At 33.8% G+C, this 27684-nt stretch overlaps 1 protein-coding gene across 9 annotated transcripts in view; it reads right to left on the bottom strand.

Annotated features, from left to right (window-relative positions):
• LOC119636761 (cyclic nucleotide-gated cation channel alpha-3) overlaps positions 1 to 27684 on the bottom strand; it is a 247546-nt gene that overhangs the window by 62136 nt on the left and 157726 nt on the right. For 7 of the 9 annotated variants that reach the window (XM_038032351.1, XM_038032352.1, XM_038032353.1 and 4 more), the window contains exons 2-4: positions 10300 to 11173; positions 7365 to 7692; positions 4334 to 5367 (exon numbers count right to left, since the gene is read on the bottom strand). In XM_038032351.1, the coding sequence (XP_037888279.1) occupies positions 4334 to 5367; positions 7365 to 7692; positions 10300 to 10759 (1822 nt within the window). In that variant the 5' untranslated portion in view covers positions 10760 to 11173. The remainder of the gene's footprint in view (positions 1 to 4333; positions 5368 to 7364; positions 7693 to 10299; positions 11174 to 27684) is intronic. The other 2 variants (XM_038032360.1, XM_038032359.1) reach the window with 1 other exon arrangement.

Consider the following 27684-nt stretch of genomic DNA (forward strand, 5'->3'; position numbering starts at 1 on the left):
CCTAAAATTTCCTTTCCATTATATTCCTTGCCCTATTATTGGAAAGGAAAATAAATGATTTTATGTTATCTAACTGCTTTTGAAGCAAATGCTCATCAATTTTTATGATGAATTTTTATTTTACTTTACATTGCACACATGTTGTTCAACCCGGTCCTCGCAATAAAAATTTTCTCACACACGATGTGCGTTCACCTTATTTGTGCGCATTGACTTACGAATTGAGTGACTTCTCTATAGAAAGCAAACTTTTTTTACTAAAAATGAAGAACAATTTTTTTGCATTTGAAAAAATTCCACGTCTCAAAAAAAATAAGTAAGAAACACAAGTAAGAAATTACTTTCGTTTCCGACCGAATCTTTCGTACCCGTCATCGTTATGCTAAAAAAAAATTGCAGTGCATGTTCTACATTGTACAGTGGGCGGGGCTGAATTTTTCTATTTTCAAAACATTTGCTCTTATCGGATAGCCGTATGGATATTGTAGGCGTGTGCTTTGTAAAGATTACGACACTACACAGTTGGGCGGATGGACAGATGGACAGCGCATTCGAATTTAAAAACTTTTGAAGCTTTTTGAAGCTTGTTTCTGCGCATTATAAAGGTATTGAAAAAAAAAAAAAACTAAATTTTGATACGCTACAATATTGGGTAGGGATGGTCAATTTTTTCCATTTCCCTACAGTTACTGCAGCATCGCTCACAAAAAATGCTTTGAAATTTTTATGCGTCTGTCTGCTGTAGTTTACGAGCAATGCTCGAAATCAAGTTTTAATTTCTTTTGAAAAACAGAAGTGTTCTCAGTTCTCAGTGGTACTGTGGGCGTGTCATCTGATCGATTTGGCATATTCTTCAGTACCCGCCTGCGTGCATGGACTTTCAATATTACTATTAAATCGATAGATTAATTTTTACTGCCAGGAGAACGTTTACAACAGCGGACGGACAAATGGACAACCAGACAGACGGACATGCTTAAATTGGCGTAGAATATGATGTTGATCAAGAACGTATATATATTTTGTAGGCTCTCTGTAGCTTCCTTGTGGACATTGAAAACAGTTTGACAATATGAATACGCTCATCCTTCGGTGATGGGTATAAAAAGAAGCGAACAACGACCTTAGAATATGAAATTATTGACTACCTACAGTAGAATCCTTATACTCTATTAAAAGTTTTTTTGCTGTAATATATTATATTAACTAAATCTGTTCAAAATCCAAAACTCACTCACTACATTCGTTTGAATAGTTTCACAAGATGTATGCCATTGCCGGGAATACGTCAGAGTATCGTTACGTGTGTGTTTCCGTAAAGGGTGAAATAACGGAAGTTTTCTTTTCATGTTCCAAGATTGAAGGCAACAGAGAGAATCATGTGAACTTTATTATTCTTTTTGTTTTGTTATTCAGCTCAAGTAATATCAATAAACTTAATCTGAAACTCCATGAGAAAACGAACATTTTATGTTTGGCTTGTAAGAACATGAACGTGCAAGCACAGGTGGTATGTGATGTGAGTTAAGAACACAATACCATTGCGTACGTATACATGCTTTTATGCATCGGTAATAAACACGTAAATATTTATGAGATTTTACCGGGCTTACTAATCTAAATGGATTCACTTCTTAAATTTAACGGCTTTACATAACACTGTTTTTCCTATACTCGTAAATATTTACACAATTCTGGCATATATATGCTTAAATAAATTTTCAAATTTTCTTCTTTTTTTTTTTTCAATTGTAAGTTTGACGAACCGTTAGTAAAGGATAAAAGTAAACCAATTTCATCATACCATTGATAATCGATCACATAAAGTGAAAGAACATTTGATGATAATATAAAATGACTTTATGGAGGAACGTAGATAAAAATTATTAGCTTTAATGATTCCTTACTATTATTCCCGCAGCAACGTAATCGTGCCGTATGAAGAGGTTTAATTATTTTATCAATAAATGTATGCTAATACTTCTTCATAGATCTCTTATGAAGGCAGCTTACTAACTGAAGGGTAGGGAAAAATAAATGGAAGTCTTGCCAAGGCTGGACTAAATGCCAGAGGCTGCCTGCGAACGAAGCTCTTTCAACAAAGCAAATGACTTTTGTTCTTTTTCTGTTGAACGGCACATTGCTTCCTACTGAGGAAGGTCTTTCAAGCAGATTCTGCCCGTTTTCTTCCTTCTCGTCTTTACTAAATGTCGCTGTCTAATGTGTTATTACACAGATATCATTTGATAAAACTTACATTATACACTTACAAGCCATGCGCGTAAATCTTGGTGTTTCCTCAACTACAGCCAGGAGCATTCTCGTCACTTGGTTTTTTGTATGTTATCAACTTTTTATATTCTCATCCGTCATCTGGTTTTCCAAAAATTATTTTCACTTCTTTATACAAACACAAACACACACTTCAATAAAAATGCGTAACAAAAAAGTCAAGCGAATATATCCTTGTATATATATATATATATAAAGATATATATAGATATACATAAAGATATTAATATATAACTCAGTTTATGCATGCAGTTCGTTCTATAAGCATTTCTTGCTCTATTAATTCAAAAAGGAAAGAATCTATGAACACTCAGATTACCTTTGATTGATTTTTATTTCACAATTTTAGAAATAAATGACTGATGAAAAAAAAAATTCTGACAAATGTTTTTATCCAGCTGTTGTTATAATTCTGTAGCAAACACTTCTGCACTTTTGCAATCTCTACAGTCTGCCTTCTGCACTTTAAAATTCTTTCTATAAACATGTTGCAGTTAGTTTACCGCAAATTATTGAACACATTCCTTTCGAACATAGGCCTAATGCGTATATCTTGAATAACAAAATTTCTACAAATTTTTTCTGATTGCTAATCCTGATAACTTGTCTTGTTCAAAGAGATGATACAGTTTTCCACGACACTGTAGTAGAAAAGTTTAAACAATGATCACAGTGTTCAATGATCAAAGTTCAATTCTTCTTGCAACAAAAATACGCCTTTCACAGTTCATACATGTCGTCGCCTAAGACATCGACTCAAACTCAAGAGCAAACGTCTCTCTCTCTCTGATCTAATAATCTTGAATAGCTTAAGTATCGCAATCGCTTAATCAGTCTTTACTTCCTATTTACATGGTCTACGAATTAAAATGCTCCCACACACGCATAAATTCTTAACACTATTGCAAAAATGGTCCTCCAATGGCTAAGAAACAAACACGAAAACCTATAGAAAGTTTTCTCTTATTTTCGCGATTGATTCAATGATTGGCCCATAATTAAGAAAAAAATTATATGAAATTTTTTTTTCATTTAAATTAAATGAAAAGTAATTTAAAAATAAAATTTTAATAATTTTTCGTTACTTACGCAAGAGCGTTTTAAGTATGACATCAGTTAAAAGCAAGAAAGAAGTTATGGTTTGTTAAGCAAACCAAAATCTGCACATTCATGCATAACGAACTGCTAAACTTTGCTATGATAAATGATTTCAAATAGAATTTGTCACATTCTTCTTAGTTTGTGTTACGGAGTAATAAATGGTTTGTTGATTGGCTATAAATTTTGCCGATGTTCGATGACAACGAATAAAATTACAAGTTGATGGTAAAGTGTTTCGAGAAATTTTGATATATTTCTGTGAAAATATTTGACTTTCAATAAAGTTGGAAAATTTTTGTGGTCTTATATTATTGCTCAAATACATTCTCTTTCTTTGTACGGTTACCAAAATTTATGCAAACTTTTCTTTTTATATCGTCATCAACGAACGAGGAGAGGTACAATCGTTTTGTCAAAACGTTTGCAGTAACATTCAGAAGGAAGTTTCAAAGACCCCATAATATATTTATATTCTTGATAAGGATCAAAATCTAAATTGACTTAAGCTTGTCCGAGCGTCCGTCTACGGTACACCTTCACTCGATCGCAATCACCTTCAAATTTGGCGCAAAGATTGAATTTGGTTCAGGTTGGTGTTGAAATTGAGTCAAATCGATCAAGGAATACGACGACAGTAGAATATAATCTGAGACGATGTCTGTTTTACAAAAGCAAAAATGTTTGGTTTGGATGGTATAGAAAAGTCGGCTGCGCCTACTCAGTACTATAGAATATCAAAATTTTATCATCAGAGAATATTAATCACTTACTATTAACTAGCATCAAGTGATGATGGGTATAAAAGATTCGGTACTGGCCGAACACAATTTTCTCAATTGTTGATTTATTTATTGTTTTTCTCTTCTTTTGTTCATCTTTAATGTGAAAATTTCTTTTAAACGCATATATAAGAAAATAAAGAAAAAAGAAAAGAAATTACCTTGAAATTCTTTGCGTGCCGCACTCACTGATGTCACAATGTTTGCAACATGCCCCAGAACGGTGGCGAACAGCATCAGTCCGAATAGCAATTGTAATATCACAAACACATATTCACCTTTCGATCGTGGCTTCGGTAAGTCACCGATCGTTGTTAAAGCTAACGTACACCAATAATAACTTTGTAAATATTGTTTAACTACATCGGCCGATTCCGAATCGTGATAGACCCAATTCCGCGAACCGAAACCGTTATTCTTATGTATAATATGATAGAGACACCCGTTCCAATGGAATATCACAAGTAAATAGTGTATGAGCGCTAACGAACGAAATAAATTTGGATAGTTCGTGTGACGTTCGGTGCGATCCATAAATGCCCAAAATCGATAGATTTTCACTAAACGAAACGAACGTAATATCGAATTGAAACCTATCGATAAATATAAAAAATCCAATGGCAGCAAACATAGGCAATCTATGTAAAATGTGGTCGAATTCATATAATGTTGTCGCAATTTCATCGCATCCGTTTGCAGTACGCCATCTTCCAGATAACCCGTGCGAAAATGAAAAAATATATCAATAAGATATAAAAAATCGGAAAAATAATCCAAGCAAAACCACACAACTATCGTGCGACGATTAATCTCTTGAAAGGCAAAACGATAGATGATAACCCAGAAATTGTAAAGAAACGCCAAAGATACGACCATCGACCAATAATAACATAGACGCCCCGCTGGATCGAAAACAAAGTATAATTTTCGTGCAGCACGCAGGCGTCGTGATGGCGTACGATGCAATTTCTTTTGCGTATGCGATTGCGTTTGTTGGCCTGTTAATGATGACGAATGTTGCTGATGATGTGGGTGTTGCTGTTGCTGTAGCTGCTGTTGTTGTTGCAATTGCAGCTGATGCTGTTGGTGGCGTGCATGCGCAGAGGAGGTAGAGTGTTGTAGGGTATACTGATGATGCGAATGCTGATGATGTTGTGTGGTGGTCGTTGAAGTGCCAGAGCGCGTGCGTAATGAACTATAAAAAGTGAAAAAGAAAATAACTTTAACACCTAATAATTAAAACAAATAAGAAAAATATCAATTAACAAAAGCAAATGTTGCATGTCTTATGCATGTCTCTTCTTCTGTAGCCGCAGTAGCCATAGCAACCTCGATTCTTTTACATTTTAAATTTATTATTATGTAATGCTTAAGTTAAGCTAAATAGAGAGCAGAAAGTTGCTATCGTTTGTATCATATTTTGTCGTCTCTATATGCACTATACACAGGTAGTCGTAATATAAACAAATATTTATGTGAAGTAGATTGAAAAAGTACCGGGAATTAGAAATATAAAAAAACAACTTTTTAGTTAATCGCGTAGAGTTAAAAAAAAAAATAGACAAAAGTAGACTCTATTTGAAAGAAATTACCTATGACAAATTAATATTTAAAGCACATTTCTCAGGCTCTTTCCCTGGCACTAAAGAAATGAAGAAAGATTTGATTGGAAAAAACGAACTTTTTCGATTTTCTTTTATATGACTCGTTCGTTTCTCTCTCAAACACATAATCCCCCAATTGGGGTAACACAGGGCCATGTCCAAAAAGAAGTAAAGAAGAACGAGGTAACGAATGTAGGATGTATGTCTCGGTAAGTCTTCGGCATCTGAGTAGTCATTATAGCGACGAGATCGCAATGAGATTTGAACCCGCGAGCGCCGACATGCTTAATAGCGGCTCTCATCTATTCGGCTATGCGGCAACTTAATCTGACTTTTGCTGGGTCGATAGTATAAACAGAACTTTAGGTCAAAAAATCACGAAGAAGGCTTTGGGGGGAACGAACTGCAAATGTTCGCCATAAACATATTATTCGTTAAATAAGATCTTCATAGTGAAAAAATAAATAGGTTCTTAACTAACGATCCGCCAAACCCAGTCCTGCCTAAAGTGCAATTTACCATCGATAACCCTACGGTTTTAATGAGCTATCATTATCAAAGCCTTTTGTTAAATTATTGGAGACTTTTTAAAAGAAAAAAAACTCGACAAGCGGACTTCGTTTTTGTAAATGAATAAAATCTAAGATAGCTCTTAAAATCGGCGATCTATTAGTCTTTATAACTTAACGGCCTTGTAGCATATTAGTCACAGCAGGTGAGTCTTAAGAACTGACAAATCAAGTCAAGTCTTGTCAAGTACGCGTAGCCAAAACCCGATACTTTTTTAACAGGATATCGAACATAGAAGATTGTCAACTGATTTATTCGTTCATGCCTTTTCAAAAACATCTACTCTACCTAATCGTTTAGAGTAAAAGGATAAGGAAAAGAAAAAAGCAATGGGAAAAATGAAGTTTCATTCATGAGGTGTCCTCAGCAGAAACAGATCTTAAAATGTACATTTAAAAATATTTGACAGCGAGCATAAAAAAAAAAAAAAGAAGCAAAAGCAATAAGGAGCGAAATTAAATTAAAGAGTAGACAGGTATGAAAGCAGAAAGTAAATGAATTTCAAAGTGCCCTAAATGTACTTGAACAGTGCAATAAATTGAAGTCTGTCTATCAACGTAAAGTGCAGATGAGTAACATTTACTCGGTCGCACTCACAAAATGATGATTGTTGGAATACTCGTTTTTATTGAAAGTATTTTTACGACAAACTATGTATGTGCTACTACACGTAATGTTCGCCTGAGCAAAGTCATACTTCTTTTACCCCGAAATGAAATAAAACTCGAGAATTCAGTTCACATTAAATGAATTTCTCAAATAAAACGAGAAAAAAGAAAAAAAAAGGAAATGAAAGTTAAACCATAAAAGTTTAACTTAAGTCTTGAAGGAAATCTATGTCACATTTAAAAATTTGCCCTGAAATAGTTATGCATTTGGTTTGCATTTTTTTTTTTTTAATATTCGATAGCATTATACGTTTATATTTAATAAATACATAATAAGGGGTCCGTGTCAGTCCGTGACATTTTTTTTTTCCTTAATTTTTGCATTCGTTTTCATTTCAAATTAAACTTACCGATCAGTACCGTTACAAAAATTCCCACTAAAGTTATGACTGCCCATCAAGGGGTTATCCTGAGAGCCACGATTCGTTGAACGATTCCACGAACCCAATAAAGGTGCATCGCTTGTTGTCATATCTTTCAGTCGTCCACGCGATTTTCGTCTGGCCTGTTTGTTGTATAATAAGTCCATGTCGGAGGCAGTGCTTACTGTGGCCACATGCGGATTTGATGCTCGTGACGCACATGGTGTGGCAAGACTATCATGCGATGTAAAGAAACCTTGTTGTGAAACACTTTGGCCAAATTTGGGCTGTGACATGCCAAATTTGGATCCTAGATCTGTAAAGAAAAAAAATAAACGGTATATGAAACGTTTATTATTTGAGCAAAGAAAAAAAAAACAAAAAGATCATATCATCAGGTATATCAATCAAGAAGATAAAGTTATTATTTGCATGGCCGATTAGTATGAAAATGGTGACGATTACTTAAGAACCAAGCGTTACATATATCAGTCCAAGATGTAATTAGAGGGAGCAAATGAAAAACAAAAACAAATTTTTTCAACTTTATTTATCATTGTGATTTTCTTCAAGATTGATGCAATTAACTCAGTGCTTCCCTAACATATTTGTCAAGGTCTTAAAAACACGTCTTCTGTGTTTACCTCATCATTCAATTCGTATTTTTTTTCCGAAAGATTCTTTTGAAGTTTGCAAAGAGACAATAATCGCTATCAGATGTGAAGATGTGTGTGTGTGTGTGTGTGCAGCAGAAATTCGGCCTTTAGTTAAAGATCATGGACACCGCTTAGTGACACGATGTGGTTTGTACATTTTCACCATACGCCATGCCCATTTGGAAAACAACTTTCTCATACTCAAGTTGTGACATATAACAGTGAATGCTTTTACCTAGGATGTCACTTATATCATTTGACTTTCCGTTTTGGTTATCGAGAAAAATTTGCCGAATTTTTTTCATGTTCCCTAACATAAGTGTCTCTTGAAGGTGTTCCCTTGTTTTAGTATCATTGATACTTTTACGAGATCTTTTCTAATCAGAATATTAACGAGAGAGTGTTATTTTCGAGGAAGAAAGGATTACGTAGCACTTGTCTGAAACCCGTTTGCTAATTGACTGAGTATTTTTTTCTTACTGAAAACCAATGCATACTCAATACGCCAAATTTGGATTTTTTTCCTTTATTTTGAAAATAGAACAAGATAGACTCATTACGCTCATTGAAACTCACAAGCAAATAGTTGATTGAAATCCCGAAATTTTGGAATCCGTTGCTTATGTGTTGGCCTTTTTTGAACAGCATATGGATAAAAAACCTAATCGAGATAATATTTATGTGTCGGCCCTGCCACCGATATGCTAGAACTCCGTTTAGTTATTGCTGGATTACATTGTTATTATCCTTATCTGTATATTCTATAGGTATATAGAAGGATCCAACATTATTTTAGTATCCAAGTGCTTTCCGCTCTAGCCTACGATTTTAGTGAAACTTCAATATAAATATCTTTTCTGTTAAAGACGTCCACGAGATGAGTAAAATGTTTTTGTACAAAGGATTTACAGTATATCCTTTAGCCTTTTTTGATATTTAAAAATGTCCTCCAGCTAAGGCTTCTTTTTGTCTTATTGACTTTGTTCGCATACACCTGAACTGAGATTATTAGCTGATTAGGCATAAATGTTTCCGAAACTCTGAACGCGGACTACATTACAACTTACATTCGAAAGTTTAGTCGCCGCTGTTGATTATATTTTCGCCACCTATTTTAGGAGAACTTTTGTTTTTGCACTAGGTTCTCATGGGAAACACGACTTCATGTTCAGAGCCAGTGCAGATGTTAAGAAATTTCGTAGGGAAAATCCAATTTATTTTCTTAAGGAATGTAGTGGAACCGCTGCCTATTTTCCCCATCACACAATCTCCGCGTTGAAAGCATAACTGGTTTTTAAGGGCAATGTAAAAATCGACCTACTTCTGTTTTCGAACGTATGTGCTGCTCATGTAGACCATGGGTTATTACTCAAAACAAGCGGCTCCCAGAAGTACCAATATCTGAGAAATAGGGCGAGCGGAGCATTAACTTTTAATTAGCACTGCAATAAGTCGCCGAGCGTTGTCGTGCATATCTTGTCGTGTCTCTCTTCACATTGGTTCGCCTTCGCTCTTCATCCCAAACACGGAGCAAGAGCTTCGAAGTATGAATATCCAACTTTGTCATTTATGTTGAGGTACGGCCAAGACCGTCCGTGAATACATTATGCTCCGTATTATCGTAGTAAGTAACCTTTTCCTCACTACGATTCTCCGCGAAAAACTCTTTCAGTCTTCACATCGAAAGAGTTATTTGAGAGTGAAAAAATATCCTCATGCTTTGTCCATAGATTGTTCGGCATCTAGTTTGCTTCAATTTAAAGATTTCCCATTACTTTGAGACGTAACGAAATTACGTATTCAGTGACTGCAGAAATTTCTGGCCTTAAGTCTCTTGTAAGGCTTCTATTAACAATGTTTCTAATTTCGCTTTTCACATGTTCTTGGCACAACCAATGACAAATTCTTTACATTACTTTTATATCTTTGATATGCATAACCCTTAATACGTGAATATGGATATGGACTTAATTTAAACCACAAAGCAGTACATGTCACTATATCTCGCAAGCAGAGACGCCCATGTTTATTTAAAATAAAAGATTTAATTAGAAGCATTTGCAGTTTCCGCAATGAATTCAGAATAGAGTAAGCTCAATCGAAAGTCTCATAGAATCGATCGAATGCTGATTATATAATATCAAAATTTATCAAACATCTTAAAATCGACGTTTTAGGTATCCATTCCAGTTTTGAATACATTAACGTGCGCACATAAGCAATAATTTTTATTAAAAGAATAAAACCAGTAAACATTGAATACTTACCCAAATAGCTGTGGCGATCGATAGAGAATCGTCGCACACTGCCCAAATCAATGCATTGGTCATCGCCACCAGTTAAACTTGGCGTAATGGAAAATTCAGTTGTGTGAAAACCACCAGAGCCACCACTATTACCTCTTCCAATACCTCCAATATTATGAATTTGACCACCACCACTACCACCACCACCACCACCGCCGGCACCAAAACCATAGCTATTATTTGTATCAACGACATTTGTTGTTGCATTAATATCATATTCTGTTGCGTTGAGGCGTATGGTGTCGCCATCCAAACAGGTGGTACGTGTTATATTGCTATAGAAACTACCATCCAGTTCAGCCATTTGTTGCTCATTAGCAGTCAATGGCTGTATAGAACGTGAGCTATGATCACGACATAACGGTCCTGGTGAAGGTACCAAATGCCGTAAATTGCCATTCAGCGACAGACGAGGTTGCATAATTTCCGGATAACTGGCTTGTTGCGGTTTTACCGTGTAACACTATCGGACACAGTTTATCACAAAATTCTCATATATCTGACTAGCAAGACTTTACCGAGTTGCATTTGATGCATTTCTAATAGTAGTTGATAGTAAAGTTGTTGCTATAATGGTGGTGTTATTGCAATTTCTCCTTACACTGCAGTATTGATGACGTGTTTTTTTGTTTTTGTTTTTTTTTTTTTTTTTTCATAAACGATTCCCTTGCATTTTATCCGTTGGCATCGAACTTTGTTATTTTCAGTTTTCTCTCGAACGGTTTCATTGATTTTGTGATGTCGTTGATATTATGTTGCCCTTGGTTTAAACCGGGTATTGTTACTATGGTTTATCGTGCAACCTGCCTCATACTGTTCGTCAACGCGTGTTTAGCTATGAAAAATAATCGAAATTCGTTGATGGATTTTGTAAATCTCGTTTTTCATTTTTATTACTTTCACTCTCATACAACATACAATAAAACAGGCACAAAAGGTGCTTATAAGGATATTTGTTGTTGTTGTTGTTGTACGGTATCTAGTTTTAGATAATAAAAAGCGGAGTTTTATATCTGTTTTCATTCAACCGAACTATTTGAGTTTTGGCAGGAAGCAAAGAAATGAATTTTAAAATGCAACTAAATGTTGGTGCATTGTTGTTGTTTTTTTGTGACTAAATTAATATTGAAAAAAATGTACGAAACAAGAGTTTCCGTGTCATTTGCTATATAACAACGATTAACGCAAAAAAAACAACAACAATAACAACAACAAGAATAATAACGAAAGGATGTGTTAAACATTGATGGATATTTGATTGTTGGTTATGGTGGACTTTAAGGTACAACAGAATTCATTTTCAGTGGTTACAGTGATGGAGAGGCGGAAAGAGTAGCTGATGTGTTGCCGTGGTAAAGGTATTGCAGCCAAATATATTTATGTATATATATTTTATTTTTTATTTTTTTTTTTTTATAAATTTAGATATTTTAGTTGATTGGAGGAAGTGGTAGATGGTGGTGGTTTTCATTATTTTTCGCTAATATTGAGTAAAAAACAGAAAACAATAATAATTTCCTAATACTAACATGCAACTAAAAGGCTGAATAAAAGGCAAAGGCATGCATTTTTTATGGTGAAATAAATAAATTTAAGTTTTTATATCAGTTTATTAGTTATTAAAATTATTAATAAAGATCATTTTTTATCTTCCAACCTGCGAACAGTCAAACCATATATAATCGATTCAATGTATACCTTGTTGACTTAGAGATTGTCTGACAAGGTAGGTTGTAGATGCAAGGAAGGCTTATGTTTCGTTTATGTGGTTGGAAATCAAATTTTAAATTTTTGATTTGTTTTCTTGTCCAGCTACATGGTATATATTTTTGTCTTTGATTAGTAAAAAATATTGTTATCTAGTATCTTTACCCATCAAGACAATAATGATCGAATCAATTGGATCGTCTGCCAGTGTGATGGGTCAGTCAGAAAAAGAGCAGTTGTAAGTGTTCATAATCTCAACCGCTCCATTTATTTATTAGCTGCCTGAAAAGCACACTTAAGAAATAAAACTGAAGAGTTCCAATATAACAGTATTTGTGGCATATATAAATTTTTTATGAAATGTAAATCATAATATCGGACAAAACATATTTCTGTCGACTGACTCGTTATGTATGCATACTATTGCTTGAAGGCGGTAAATGGCACTAATAATGTATTTAAATTTTTTATGAAATCTAAATCATAATTCCAGACAAAACGTATATATTTACCGGTTAACTGGTTTTTGCTTGAAAGCCGTGAACAACGTTCGAAAATGGGAATCGGTCGAAATGCAAGAAAACGAACCAAAGCTACGGATTATTAGATGAATGAAGAAACTGATTTCAAATAAATTTAAATGATTAAAGTAATTTAGGAGACTAAAATAATATTTTGCTATTTTCACAGCTCATAGGCATTGTCACTTACTGATTAGATTAGAATTAAAGTTCATCTAGAGGCCAAACCTTGTTTCCTGGGTAAACATTTCAAATATGGTAGCGACTTGATTCAGTTTAGATGTCATATGAAGTGTGTGCGCATGTGAGTTTTAATGGTCCTAGTATTTATTTTGTTTTGGGACGAAATGTTTCCTTTAAAATGGAAATCGTAGCTACCCACTATTGCTTGCATAAAATATGAATAATGTGCGTGAAGAAAAAATGTTCCTTTGAGTTCTCATTGCGATGGAAACTCTGCTAATTTGCATAGCCTGCAAAACAAGTTGCTGGTACGGCGGGAAGTGTAGCATATCCCAAATTAGAGCTGATAATATTTTTTCCATTATGAAGTCGAACGCCTTAACGCTTAAAAATATCATACTATGACGTAGATTATGGATTTGTTCCAGTTTCAATGACACCATACTTTGAATTAAGCAGGAGCTTTACGCTTTTGACTTTTTTTCTTTTGTCCTATTTATCAAAACATCCAAAAAATGATATTGTGTACATGTTAGTGTGAACAACACAATGTTTCGAGTGGAGAAGCCACAAGTTTGTTCAACTATGTGCGTCATAGTATATTCGCAAGGCTTGATCTTAGAAATTGGTAAGACCTTCTTCAAGACACTAATGGAAACTTTTGGCTTCTTTACTCTACTCTCACAGAAAAGTTACTTCGTTTTTTATAATCTTGCTGTTAAACTATATCTCCATCTATCTCCAGCATTCACGGATCAAGCGGTGTTTCTGCCTTCTCTTAAAATATTTAATAGATTTTGTGACCATTTCTGCTTTTCTTATCAATTAAACTCAATTTACAGTCAATTGTCACCACCAGATGACTAAGAGCCCAATAATGTATTTAAGACCATTTTTGCTTTGTAAACAATTTCTGAAAATGATTGTTTTTTACTACTCCGAATGTTCTATACAATAATATTTTCAAAAACGAGCCAATATTTGCATAACTACCTAAGGGAAAGAAAGCAAAATGCTTTTCTGCAAAATAAGTTTCTATTGTTAAGGCAAATCCGCAAAAATGATAGATTTTCATGCAATTTCGTTAAATAATTAGGTTATCTATAATAATACATGATTATTTCGTTGATTTATAGGGCCAAGGCTTGGTTTACCTTTATTTACTCACAAGCCAAAAGAGACCTTACAAAAATTCTTTTAAATGAATGGCGTGGATATCAAGGCATTTATCTTTAGCTACATATTGCTCTTAGAAAAATAATTATAGTGCAGAAAGCTTTGTGAAAGGTTTAAAAGAGTTTTCAAAGAGTTTTACATAAAAGCTATTTTTTATTTGTATTTGACCAGACCGTTTAATTTGCCTTTTACATTCGGGTAATTAAAACTTTGTTTTAAAATGTTTAGCAAGCAATCACAAAAAAAAAAAAAAAAACTTGAAATTTATAAACAATTTGTTCGATTTTTGCTACCTCACCCTTTCAAGGAATCCATAAAAAAAAATTCCTAACCTTTCTCGTGTGTGCCAGTTACAAACAAAAATATTTTAAAATTTTGTTTTTTTTTTTTCTCTGTATTTGTTTTCAACTTTTCGGTATGTATTCAGGTCAGGTTCATATGACCCGTTTATCAGTTGAAAAAATTGATCAAGGATTAATTGTACATTGAATCGTCGTAGGTTACTATTTCAAGCTTTAAGTAGCCTATTACTAGGCAGACAGGTGATGGAACAGAAACAAATAAAAGTACATTCACTATTATTACAACAAAAATATCTGCATCCCTGGAACGTAGTTTCTAATGCTGCAACCAAAGTGAAACAAGTAAGATCGTTATAATCGGGCAATGGCACACTTCTCATGGAAGCTTTCATATTGGAGGATGCCTCGGACATCAGATGGCGACATCAAAATTTAACAAACTTACTGCCTAAAGATTTGATTACAAATTACACTTCCTGTCCATATAACTTCTTGCTTTTCGTTATAACCACTTTATTTGTTGGATTCTAAAAAATATGCCTATGTGGTCCAATTTCTTTACCGTTCATTTTTTTCTCTAAATTTCTATTATGGACTAATTCTCATCATAATTCATTAAAAATTAAAATTTGCTCTGGATTCACTAATCATGGGAAATCTTATATAGAACGGTATCCGAAAAATGGATCCATGTCGTTCAATTTTGGCCGCTTAATTTTTACTCCGTATTACTATACTGAGCAAATTTTTGTCACATGAACAATTAAATCTTTTTGACATATCCGGGTTTACATTTTGTGACAAAACTTACATGCGGTAGTATCCATAAAAAAACCTACGTGGTCCAAATTCGCTAAGGCGGACCTCTAAATCGATTTACTATTAGAATTATTGAAAATCATACTTTTTAATGGGTAAAGATTTAGTTTTTGTGAGAATGGCGAGGGGTGGTTCAAAAAATTTGTCCAAGCGAACCAAATTTTCCATATCAGTTTTGAATGCTGGACACATTCAGCGAGTTTTGTCGAGAAATGTGTTTCAAAATAAGGCTTTATATGGAGAGTGGTCGAAAAAGTACACCGATCCGAATCATTTTCAATAGCGAGCATGCTTGGATCAAAACACATCGGTCTACCGAATTTCATTAAAATATCTCAAAAATTGCGATCTATAGCTTGCATACCAAAATACAAGGACAAGCAACTTTAGATAGATTCAGACAATGACTGTGAATCGATGGGTATAATAAAAGGTGGATCTAATGTTACATACTTCCGTACAAACTTAAAATAATCTCATATACCGTAAGTGGTGTAGAATGTAAAAATAAGTCCAACTCATATTTCGTTGATACCTATAAGTGTCGCATAAAGAGATATGACAGCATATAGCAGCTGTTGCGATATTTTAAGAGAGAGCAGTTACAACCTGATAACACAAGAAATACATTAACTTTTTTAACATTTTTATACTCAAACGCAAATCCCAAAGCATTCATTACCTGTCGACAAGTCATCGTTATGCGCATTTAAAAAAAAAAAAAAAAAAAAAAAGAATTATAATTAAAAACTTGAAGCAACTTTTCATACGTAAAGTAACCATTTTGTCATCGAGACTTTGTCAGCGACACACCATGGTTTCTAATTAAGGTATTATTTATTTGGATATCATATCTATTTATGGATAACATATAATCGCACTTGTATTCATTCCCATAGAGAGCTCATGAAAAGCGTAATAATAATAATAATAATAAAGAGAATTAAAAGCTTGGCCATAATAAGAATGGGAATTTGTTTCAGGAAGAGAAACTTTAATTCAGTTCACTAGGTTGCCATGAATTAAATGAGTATAAGCGGCTTAACGTAAACGTATTATGAAAAATAGTCAATGGGTTTTTCAACCATTTGAGTACGTACGTAATTCTTTCTTTCTTTTTTTTTTTCATATATAAGTTGGTATCCTTGCCGTTGATAATTGCATTACCTTTCGACACAATTAATTGCAATAAAATGTTTGCATATTGTTTACGTAACCGTATATGCCTGCATAGGAGTGTAAACACAAGTGTCTACTTGAAAAATTTTGCTGTTGAAATTATTTTTCACACTTGTGTCATAAGATGTCAATAATACCGAAGGGGTCGTTCTCCCTTCGACTTGCTCTTTCTCTCACTCTCTCTTCCTCTCTCACTCTCTCACTGCAAGTGTACGCGGGCAGGAGTCAGTGTGCACGCATGTACATATACGTAGTTCCCTAGTTAACAAACGCATACAAAATATCATTTGCATACCTATACATGTAAATGCTTACATATGAATGTTTACAATCTCACATATATATATATGCATCGGCTTACACAAATTCATCTGCACTTATACGTATTTGTATATGTTTTCGTATAGGATGACTTTTACTAGATTTTATAGAACACATTTATTTGATTCTCAATATTTCTATGCGTGTGTGTGTCTGTGTGTGTGTGTGTGTGTGTATGGGAACGAGTGTATATAAAGGATTGGATGAAAAGTGTTTGCATGTAAATGCATCCGTCTATCTGCATACGTATACATGTAAATTTACATTTGTCATGTTGTTATTTGATTATGATGACTGCATACGATGAGAACGATTGCCTTGACATAACTTAGCTCAACCCAGAAGAGTAAAATTTACAAACAATCAGACAGAATGGCAAACAATTATGAATAGTTGAGTATGTTGAGGTATTTTGGATATTTTAATGTGTGTAACTGTGTATATAGGTATATGTATTTATACACATTTATATAACTAATGTATTTGTTATCCATATAAATTAATGTATTTAAATGGTAAATTTCAGTGCCCCCACAATAACGCATATTTTCAGTGAACTTAAAATCATGATAAAAATGAACGATATGCTTCCTTCTGTCCGCCTATCGTTAGCCAATTAGCGTCGAAAACCAATGCCAATGCACGATCGAAAAACCTCTTATGACATATAAAAGTTGTCTGAAAAGTTTCCGGCCTAAAAAAGGTAAGTAATTATTGTTTGAGAGGTGAACCTTATTAATAAACATAAAGTTCTCCAAGGATCATAGAGTCGCCCCTATCAAATGACCTGCATCTTTTTCCCTGGAGAACCTTTTTCAGATTTGAAAAAAAAGCGCTTAGGTTAGGCAACATTTATGATAATTTTGAAAGGGACGCCATCGGCTTGTTCCATGATAGGCAAACGCGCCCTCAGATTTCTCATGCCTAAATCTTTATTCAATTTTTGACAAAAACGCATTACTTAGACGTGTTCATACACCCTGCTATCCTTCCAACTCTAAGTCGACGGTGTCCCAGCACCATTTGGAGAATTTCAGCGATCTTTTCGCCAGTGATTATTGTCCTTGTCCGTTCCCAACGTTCATCTTCCTCAAAACTGGCACGGCCAAGTTTTTATTCAACTACCTGAAAGTTCATTTTGGCAAATGATTGTAATCCTTGTTCCTGCCTAAAAATGATTCATTCATCTTTCTTATTTGTGTACGCGTGTCATCTTCATGTTTCAATTTGGAAAATTCGTAGACAACTTAATCAAAATCCATAAATATTTCGGTAAATAAAAAATAATCGTAATTGACCGAATAACACTTTTAAAAGAAATGAAAAATCATTTCCAAAAATTCCTTGTCTAAAATTCACCTTAATCGTCACTTGATTTTTTAGTTATGTTAACTACTAATCAACAAAGTTCATACAATTTTCTATTATTTAAATTGTTTTCATCTGTAATTAATTATAGCGAATAGCTTCTACCGCAGCTGTTCATTTAATGATAATATGCAGTTTCTTACCTCTTAACGCCGAAAATGTGTTCACTATTTCTTGCGTGTTTGGAGCATGACTCCAAACTTGAGCTTACGGTATCAAAATCTGTGAAAATACTTGTAATCTGTTTGAGAAAACAGTAACCGTTCTCCCGATATTTAAACGCTAACATTCATACTGGATAACCACTCGTGCTGCTTACAATTTGTCTATGTAGGTTATTAGGGATTTTTCGACACTTGTGCACCATTCACTAAAAAACAATTTCATTTTCTTTTGCATCGTCTTTCAAATAAGGTCATTACATACTTCGAGATATTTATGGAAACAATAGCTCAACAAAACCAGCTGCAGTGATAGGTCTCCGAGTTTCCAACAGTAGCGCCTTTCTTCAAAACAAATAAAAAAAGTCACGCTTCGCTTTTTTTGTCTTTATCCTGCGCAATCGGTAAGCGCTATCTCTTGACGACTGAGCAATCACTATAGTTACGACCACATATGCTTGACCGCACTGAAATTTGAACCCGCGAACGCTAATTTAGTAGTCGCGACTATAGCAGATAACTCCATTCCTGGCGATACATTTCCTATGTATCCTATTACACTTGTGGTACAAAGGTATATTAAGTTTGTGTGCATGCAATACCTAGAAGGACTTGGGATAGACCATTATCCTTTATTACGCTATTCATATTATAAAAGGCTTGTCTGTCCCCGCCTGCCTGCCTGTCTCAATCTAAGGAGAAATTTTGATTAACTTTGGCACACATGGGCCGAAAGGCGAACGCTATTGAAATTGTTTCGTGGCGGACCACTTTTTCGTACACTGCCCATCTAAAATCTTATTTTGCCTGTAGATTGTTGTAGTGTATTTAACAGTACACTGCCCATCTAAAATCTTATTTTGAAAAGTTGTTATATAAATGCCTGTAGATTGTTGTAGTGTATTTAACAGTGCACAATGTTTCCGCTTGTTTTGGATACAAAATTTAAAGTCAGAAATTTATTTATACAGTGTTAAAAAGCAACAAAAAAAAAAACCAATACCGAAAAATGTGTCAGCGTAAATTGTTCAGAACGATAAAAAGAGTTATGCTTCGGCTATTGCGTTTATAAGAATATTAGAGATAGTTTAACTTAACCTGAGACAGGCCAGTCTCTAATTGTGCTCCCTTCCTTTTTTACGGTAAAAAAATGAATGTTTGCCCCTCATAGCCTCTTGGATCAACTCTACAGATCATATTTGAAAATGGACTTAACCTGTTATATAAATAGGCAAAAATAGCCGGAGAAAGCTGAAACAACCACAAAGAAGGCAAAATTCAACATAATTTTCTTGAATGACTTATAACGTCCATCGAAAATTTATATTCGGACTTTAATCACGGCCATCTGATAAGTAAAAGCGATATCTGCAAATTCTTTAAGCCTACTAAAGTAAATGTTTTAAAGCAATAGGTATGTAAATCGATTGATGATATCTCACTGACCATATGTGATTCCTTATATGTGACGTTGCAAAAGACATAAGAAAAATGTAATTCTCCTACTTTGTCGTGTTTGATAGGAAAACTATAAAATCATATATAGATATTGACACTCTTTGCCGAACATAGAAATTGAATTAAATTCAAATTAAATATTAAAAGAGAATCCTTTCCCTCTCTCAAGCACTGAATCTGCAATTTGCATACAAGGCAAAGAAATGCTTTTTTTCACATTTCTAACCACATAACATGTAATATTGGAGAAACGTTTGCTTTAAATTATGCAAACATTTTGCAATTGATTTTATGTGCGTATATATAATATAACAAAACATTTAGGAATGAAGGAAGTTTTGCTTATGGGTTTGGAAAAAACAAAAAAAAAAACAAAAAAAAAGTAAGAACCTATTCAGTTAAATCTGTCTTCTGCATATCTGTGGGGAAAGGTCTGCACACAGCCAGACATGGCGTGTGTGTGTGTGCGTGTGTGTGTGGTAAGTGTACATGTAGCGAATGTTTGTGGGGACGAGTGTATACGAAAGATTTTACATTTTCTAACACACCAAGTGCCAGTGCTTGATTTACAATTGCAAAATTAAGTATCCGCTTGGTTTACTTTGATGTTCACATAATTCTTTCTTTATTTTTTTTTCTCTCTCTCTCTCTCTTTTCTTTTATTTTTTGATGCGGTTGCTATGCTATGCTATGCGTATCTTTTCAATTTTATACGCTTTTGTTGTGAAAAATAACAAACGCATACATAAGGTTAAAGGGGAAAAAAAAAAAAAAAAAAAAAAAAAAAAAAAATGTTTCCCAGATATTTCAAAGTTGTTTACTTTAAATTCTTTTGATTTGTGTCACACCGAGCCCGAGAGATATAGGCGCAGGAAGCAACAGAAATATAGAGCGAAAGAGAGAGAGAGAGGCCGAATGCTAAGGTCTTTCTGACAATCCATTAAAAGTGCGGTTCAACCCGGTCTCTATGTTTAGATTGTTTGTAGTCTGCTTTTTTCGCCTTTTTCTCCTTTGTTTCGTGTTTCCATCGCATAAAACGTCATTTTGTATTTTTGCTATGCTTGTTTTTCCCGCTTTTCCATTACTTTGCTTTGCCTCTCTTTGTTTGATTTTGAAAAAAATTCTTATTTGTTGCTCTTCTCGTACTCTCGATATTTATAAAGAAACGTTTCTATACGCGTGTACATGTGCACGTGTGCACGTATACGTCTCTGTATATGCACATGTATGTTTGTCTGTGGCCTATGAATAATTCTAACCTCATGTGTTTTCAAGGCTTAAGGCAACTAAAAAGCTATTGAGCTCTGCCTATCTCTCTCTCACTTACTCTCCTTTTTCCCTCGGATACCGTAGCAGCATATTTTCCACACACATTCGACAGCTTTATACAAGTCTTACTACTCGACGTCAATTTGCAGTTTTTTAAACGGATATTTGTGTAAATTGCTACTGTTCATGGAGACTTCTGTATATTTTCCGATTTTTGTTAACTTTAATTTTCTTCTCATCGTTTTTGTTGCTACTTTTATAAAGGAGAAAACGTGCTTCTTGTCAAATAACTTGAATTTTTTCTTGGATTTTTTTTTAAATATTTTTTTATAGATAGTTATTTACCAAAAACTGGTCAACTGGTTTTCAAACTATAATGAATGTCGGGACCAAACATAACATCCGTGTTATCAAAAGGCAAACAACATAGCAATAATTACAGTTGACAAAAAAAAGGGAAAACAGAAAACGCACTGCCCAAAACAGAAATCAAACTGCTTTAGAGGCTAAATTGGTCTAACTCAGAAGCTATGATTGGAAAAAAATCTCATTGTCAGAGGACGACAAGTACGATATGATTTCGAATTTCGTTTCGTTTTCAGTGCAGCAACAATGCATTATCCTAACGCCAGATTACCAAGCAAGATAAGACAAAAATTAATCATATAATGTTCGATGAGAACATTAAAAAAAAATCGTTAAGCTTGATAACAAGAGAAGACAAAAGAAAATTGACAGTATTGGACTTTTCCAAAAAAATGCTAATTGAAATCATTTTTGAGAGTATTTCTTGCTACCAGAAAAAAACAAACACACAACGAAGTAAAAGTACATCGTAAATGTCTGTTAGCACAAAAAGTCGCTAGCAAAAATATTGTCCGAAAATATGATTTTCATTTTGTAAAAAATATTTGGCATTTCGAGCTTTTTTTAATGAATATTTCTTATAAATTTTTCGAATTTCGCTCGATAAGAACAATTGACAAAATGGAGTATGTGTAATATATTAGATAAAGAAACAAAAACACAGATGGATAAATCTGAAACCGGACTTTGATCATACGTGGAATTAGTTGTTAATGTGGCTAATGTCAAACGATATCATCGAGTCATTTGCTTTCGTTGACATCTGGCAAAGACTCTTCGCTCATAGCAATACAAGTTTCATAGAAAAGCTAAATTTGTAACATCGTTCAACATGTCCAGGTTTGTGTCAGGAACAGAAAACTCGCCGATAGCATTATTTTTTGACGAAGAATGAAAAAAGAAAGCTGTTTTTGCATCGTACAATTACTGGCGCTGAAAACTGGAATAATTTTGCGAATACAAGCACCACTGTCCACCTGGGATTTACAACCGAATCCCCTTCCCGTAACCAGAAGGATGTGGTCTCTTAAAATCTAGTGAAACAGTTAACATCAAACGCTTTTAATCGATTTGAACCGTTCAACACATGGCCAATTCTTTTTTTTCATATGTCATACTGTACAACTGCTCCACAATACGTTGAAACCATTTAGTTGTGAAGCGTGCTTCATGCGGTTTATTCTGCAGCTTCGAGTCATTCCGCTAGCGAACTTTAGTATGAAGCTCTGGTATGAAGAGGTGAGAAAAAGATTTGATGAACTCAAATTAAAAATCTTTTAGGCTGGCTTTAATAACACAGTATCCGAACGAATTTTGACTCGATTCGCGAAAATCTTTACTATAGACTTTGCAATGACCATTGTATTATGTAAAAAGTTTTTATATTTAGTAGCGATAGGTTGGAGGTGTATTGTTTTTTTTTTATAAGGAAGCTTCAGAGCCTCTACATTTTATTCGAAACCAAATTCTGAACCGATCTTGATATGGCTGCCCTCTTGGGGCGTTTGCCTATCTGTCTGTGGCGAGTACTTTGCAAATTTCACAAATTACGATAACGGCTTAAAATGCTGGTATCGAAAACAAGCCAAATATCATGGCTGGCACATCAATCGTCTCAAGTAAACCGAGAATGACAGAAAAAGTATCTACGGACATTATACGGATGATGCTACAGTACCTGAACAAAAATAAAGAAAATCGTTTGTGCCCACTCGATATTATAAAATATCGAAATACGGTCTCATTACTTTTTCTTTCTTAAATTAAAAGTTGATTGGTATGCGGATAAAATAATCCTTCATTGTTGCCTCAATACATTATTTTTTTTTTTTTTTTGTGCTTTTGGTGCAGATGAATTCGCAAAGAAGCCAAAGCAATGTGAATCAAAGAAAAAAAAAAACTTGAGCTCCTATATGCGCTAAATTTTAGTTTTTCAATCCAATTCATAAAGATTTTTATATTAAAGCATTTTTAATGCGTGCATCGCTCGATACTGTAAGCGAAATGTCAAAATTAGTTATCTTCAAACTTGGATAGCATGTTAACAAATGCTTGTTGTTGACAAACAATCATATGGAGTAGTTCCTGCAGTTAGCCTCCGGTTATTGATTGCAAATACAAGGCAGAAAGTTACGTTACACCCAAAGATGCAAGAGATTAATCGAGTATCTTATGGTGATGGGGAGAATAGACCAATAAGCCATTAGGCATTCATTGCCATTTCCCAAATCGTTACAATGGAGTTAACAAAGTTAATATTCCCTCCCCCCCTGGGTAAGCACAGTTGACCGATAGAACATTGCTAAACATGAAATTAGGGAAATAAATAAAACGTCTGTGTTTGTTTATTTGTGCGCACAACTGGTGCCCACTTAAAATGAAATTCTCTTCTCTTCGGCCTTTACATTTCATATGCATACATACACCTGTCAAACGCATACAGAATATACAGTGCAAATAATGAATAAAAGAAATTCAGATAATGTTTTGGAAGTTGATACCGCGAGCAACAAATTGCATTCCATTCGAATATTCAACAGCTAAAGCTAATTAAAATTATTGTATGCGTGGATGCAAACTTGTAACTAAATGCGCACCTACAAAAACCAAATGCTTATATATATATATATACTACATACATATGTTTAATGTTAAATGCACTCATATAGTTTTCTATTTTTTTTTCAAATATACTTTCGTTAGTTGCTTCGCAATAAATCGTCGTTAATGCATGCTTTGTTTCGATTACATTGCAATGTTTGCGATCTATTTAGAAAGTAAACCAAATCGCTAGTGAAATTTCGTCGAAACTTTAAAATATTTTCTATATTTTTGTGAGTGAAATCAAGAAATTTGAATTGAATTTGACGTTGGAAAAAAGTTAAAAAAAAATGAAAAAAAAATGTACTATAAAAACTTTCATGTTTTATTGTCTGCTAATAATCCGTCTTATCTTGTTTGCTTCACATAATTGGCTGCAGAATTTTGCTCGTGAGTATATTTATGCACACTTGAATGAGTAAATGCCATTTTATCGTAGAAAACATTCCATACACTATATATTAGAATGAACAATGTATCAATGGTCTGTAAGGACTTAAATATCGATGGGGAGTGTTAAACTTCTGCAAGTGTTTGTAAGATGATATCGTTACCATATGCATGTGTGCAATATATACATATATATATGAATAAATATGTGTACGTACGTATGTATATTAGCATGTTTATGGCATTATGTGTAGTCCTGTGTTTAGTGTTTAATTCTCCATAAACGTAATGGTATTGACAGAGAATGCTTTCCATTCCATTTTAAGCCTTAGAACAAAACATTTGATCGCTTTCTCGTCTTTCTCATTCGGTTAGGCATTGTTTCACAAAATTCTATTTAATACAAATTTATGCACATATCGACTGTGTCTATCAGTAGCATTGTTTTCCTATCATAGCACACGGGTATAATAATTTTGTCATTCTATTTACAATCAGTCAAACATGAGTAACATAGATCGTATATAGGCAAACTTGAATGCAACTCTGGTTAATCCTTACTGTTCGCTAATGAAAGATAATCAAATTCAAATTTTTTTTAAATTTTTTTTTAATAATCCTAGGTTTTTACTCGCTTCATCAATCTCATTCCCTTTGGCCATATATATATCGAAGTACTACGCGATATATTTCCTTGACAGAGCTTTGGCAGCAGCCTAAAATGTTGATATGTTTTATCGGCTCACACGTTTACTTTGGTGGACTCAATTTTAGTTACCCGAAATATTGTATACATCATTTTTTCTAGGAAAAAAATGAAATTTTAATTGCGATTGGAAGTCTATTAACCTCAGATAGACAGTCGAATCAATCAAGTATATATACATTTTATGGAATATGTACACTTATAGGGAATATAGACCTATTTTTTTTTTTTTTGTCTGTTGTTTGTATGTAAAAAGTGTAGATTTTTATATGATTTGTAAGGTGCATAGCATACAGGTTTGTTTGTGTATGGATTTATATATCGGCAAATGGCCTCCAGAGTTTTTGTTGTAAGTACTCTTTAAGTCTTAAAGCCTTGATACAGTTCTCAATTTTCTCCGCCAACGAACTCTAATTAAGAGGCTGGTTGGCGCCTGAAGCATGAAGATAGAAACTTTTTCTGAGAACATGTTGTACTTAGCTTCTGCAAATGTCCACGAATTGGCCGAAGTTTTTACGATAACTTGTTGTAAAAATCTTTCTACATTTGTTAATTAATCTCTTCAGAGCTTATCGCAAAACTGACACAAAGACCGAATCATATGTGAATTCTGGAAACCCTTGCATAATTTAACTTTATGTTTTTGAACATTTTGTACTAACTTTTGGTACAGTTGGGTAACTAAAATTCGCTATAAAATGCCTTTAAATTTCTTATTTATTTGTTTGCCTCTGTTTGCTCATTCCTTGGCGCTCTTTCCAAGTTTAAATTTTAATATTGTAATATTGAATGTAAGAGTTTTTCTTTTTGCTTTATAATTGGCTTCGGTTTCAATTTTGATTTTGCTTTGCTTCAATTCCATCTTTTTATTTCGAAATTAACAGAATGAGTACGAAATTGATTACTTATGGAAACTTAAAAGATATGCATACCAGATCTTACATAGAGACTTAGAACATACACAATGACGTACGTATTGCATACTATAGTGTTCAAAAGGTATTAAAACTTTCCCATTGCAATCATGACAACAAATCCAGATAAATAGTTCCTTTCTTTAGGTTGCCAGCATTTCAACTAATTACTGCGCCAGAATATCAGTATTCAGTAGCACATGCTTCTTTCCTCTCATCTTAAAGGTAGCATTTCTCGATTAATCTCTAGTTTTTTCTTTCTATACCCACCACTGAAGGATGTCAGTATACTCATTTTGTTTTTCTTCGCAATGCTTGTAACATCCAAAAGGAAACTTCAGAGACTCTATAAAGTACACGAAAGACTAACAAAATCGTATTCAGTGCATACTTTGAGCAACTTGCACCAATTAGAGGCACTTGCACAGTGACGTTCTCGCTGCAGGCTGTTTTTTCAATATTTCGTAAATGAAATGGTGTTTTTTCTTTTTTTTTTAAATATAGAAACGTATTCGATTAACTTCAGAAAATATTGGCAGCAAAGTGAACAAAGATATCTCGTCAGGTTTCTGTCTTTGTAAGAAAGAAAACTATTTCGTCGTATGAGGTCTCGCGATTCGAATGGAAAAGTTTTATTACTTTTTAAAAGGAATACTATGTCTAATGAAAGCGAAATAAATTTAAATAATCGAAGCAACTGCAATAATCAGACGTTTGTTACGAAAGACAGTGTAAGCCCAAAATAGCCAACATTTTCTTATTTAGCCGCGCTGGGCTTTTTGCATGGTCGATTTGTAGGAGGACACGAAAATTAAATCTCCATTTATTTTCCTTTACTTAAAAGCCTTTTCGTCAACGTTTTAATGGGTGATTAAAAAAAATATAGAGTATGTTAAGTAGCAATAAACAATTGCGGAACAAATTAAAATAAAAAAAAAATAAATAAATAAAGGATCCTACCCCTAATCAGCTACTGATTCTCCCAGTCGCAGAGCTACTGCCAAAGTCATTTTAGACGAAGATTTTTACAGCTAACAGCAGCTCGCCGAAAAATCTACAATACTTTACTGGTTCTTACTTCATTTGCGAGTGTAAGCTTGTAATGTTTGCGGCTAACATTAAGATTATTTAGTACTGGGACGAGTTTGTTTTTGTTACTTTTTCACTTTGAAATAGAAATACATTTCAATCACCATAAAGTTGAACGTAAACATAAAAATTTGAAAAACTGTCTATGTATAAAAACACCATGGCCCAGCTGACCATCTACCGGGACCAATAAGTCCTTTTATTAAAGTTCGTTCAAATATTTAACTTTACGGTAAAAGTATCAACGCCAAAATCGGTAAACTTATAGCTCGTATTATATTGTTTCGAAAATTTTCGTTGTTATCATTGTTTCCTCCGAGTCGAAAATGTCTAGGCACTCGCTGTGGAACGTTTAAGTATATTTTAGATATCAAGCATTTGGTATCAGATATGTCAGTCAGAGGTTTATGAACAAAAGACACGTTTACCGTAACATATCTGATGGTAACAGTAGTTAACTTAAGAAGACGCTATTCGCTCTTTCTTACTATGTAGGAAGCTTGAAAATTGTGCTTTTACGTTATCTGAAACTTTATTTCAGTCATTGAAATTGAAATAAATCTGAAAGATGTTTGGCCACCAAACACATTTCGCATTACATTTTTTTTGAACAATCACGGCTAAAAATCTCTTTCCTTTGCTTCTTTTGTATTCGACTTCACCTTGTTAAATGTAATTTGAAACAGCTGTCACTCATATCTTCACTTATGCAACTTTGGTCATTATTTCCTTTTAAATATGGCCATATAACAATGGTTAATTAATTTTTTTATGTAATAGATTTGAGCGATTATTTCAATGTTTTTAGCAATTAAC

This window comes from Glossina fuscipes, unplaced genomic scaffold (assembly GCF_014805625.2).
Source record: "Glossina fuscipes isolate IAEA_lab_2018 unplaced genomic scaffold, Yale_Gfus_2 28, whole genome shotgun sequence".
Taxonomy (NCBI): domain Eukaryota; kingdom Metazoa; phylum Arthropoda; class Insecta; order Diptera; family Glossinidae; genus Glossina; species Glossina fuscipes.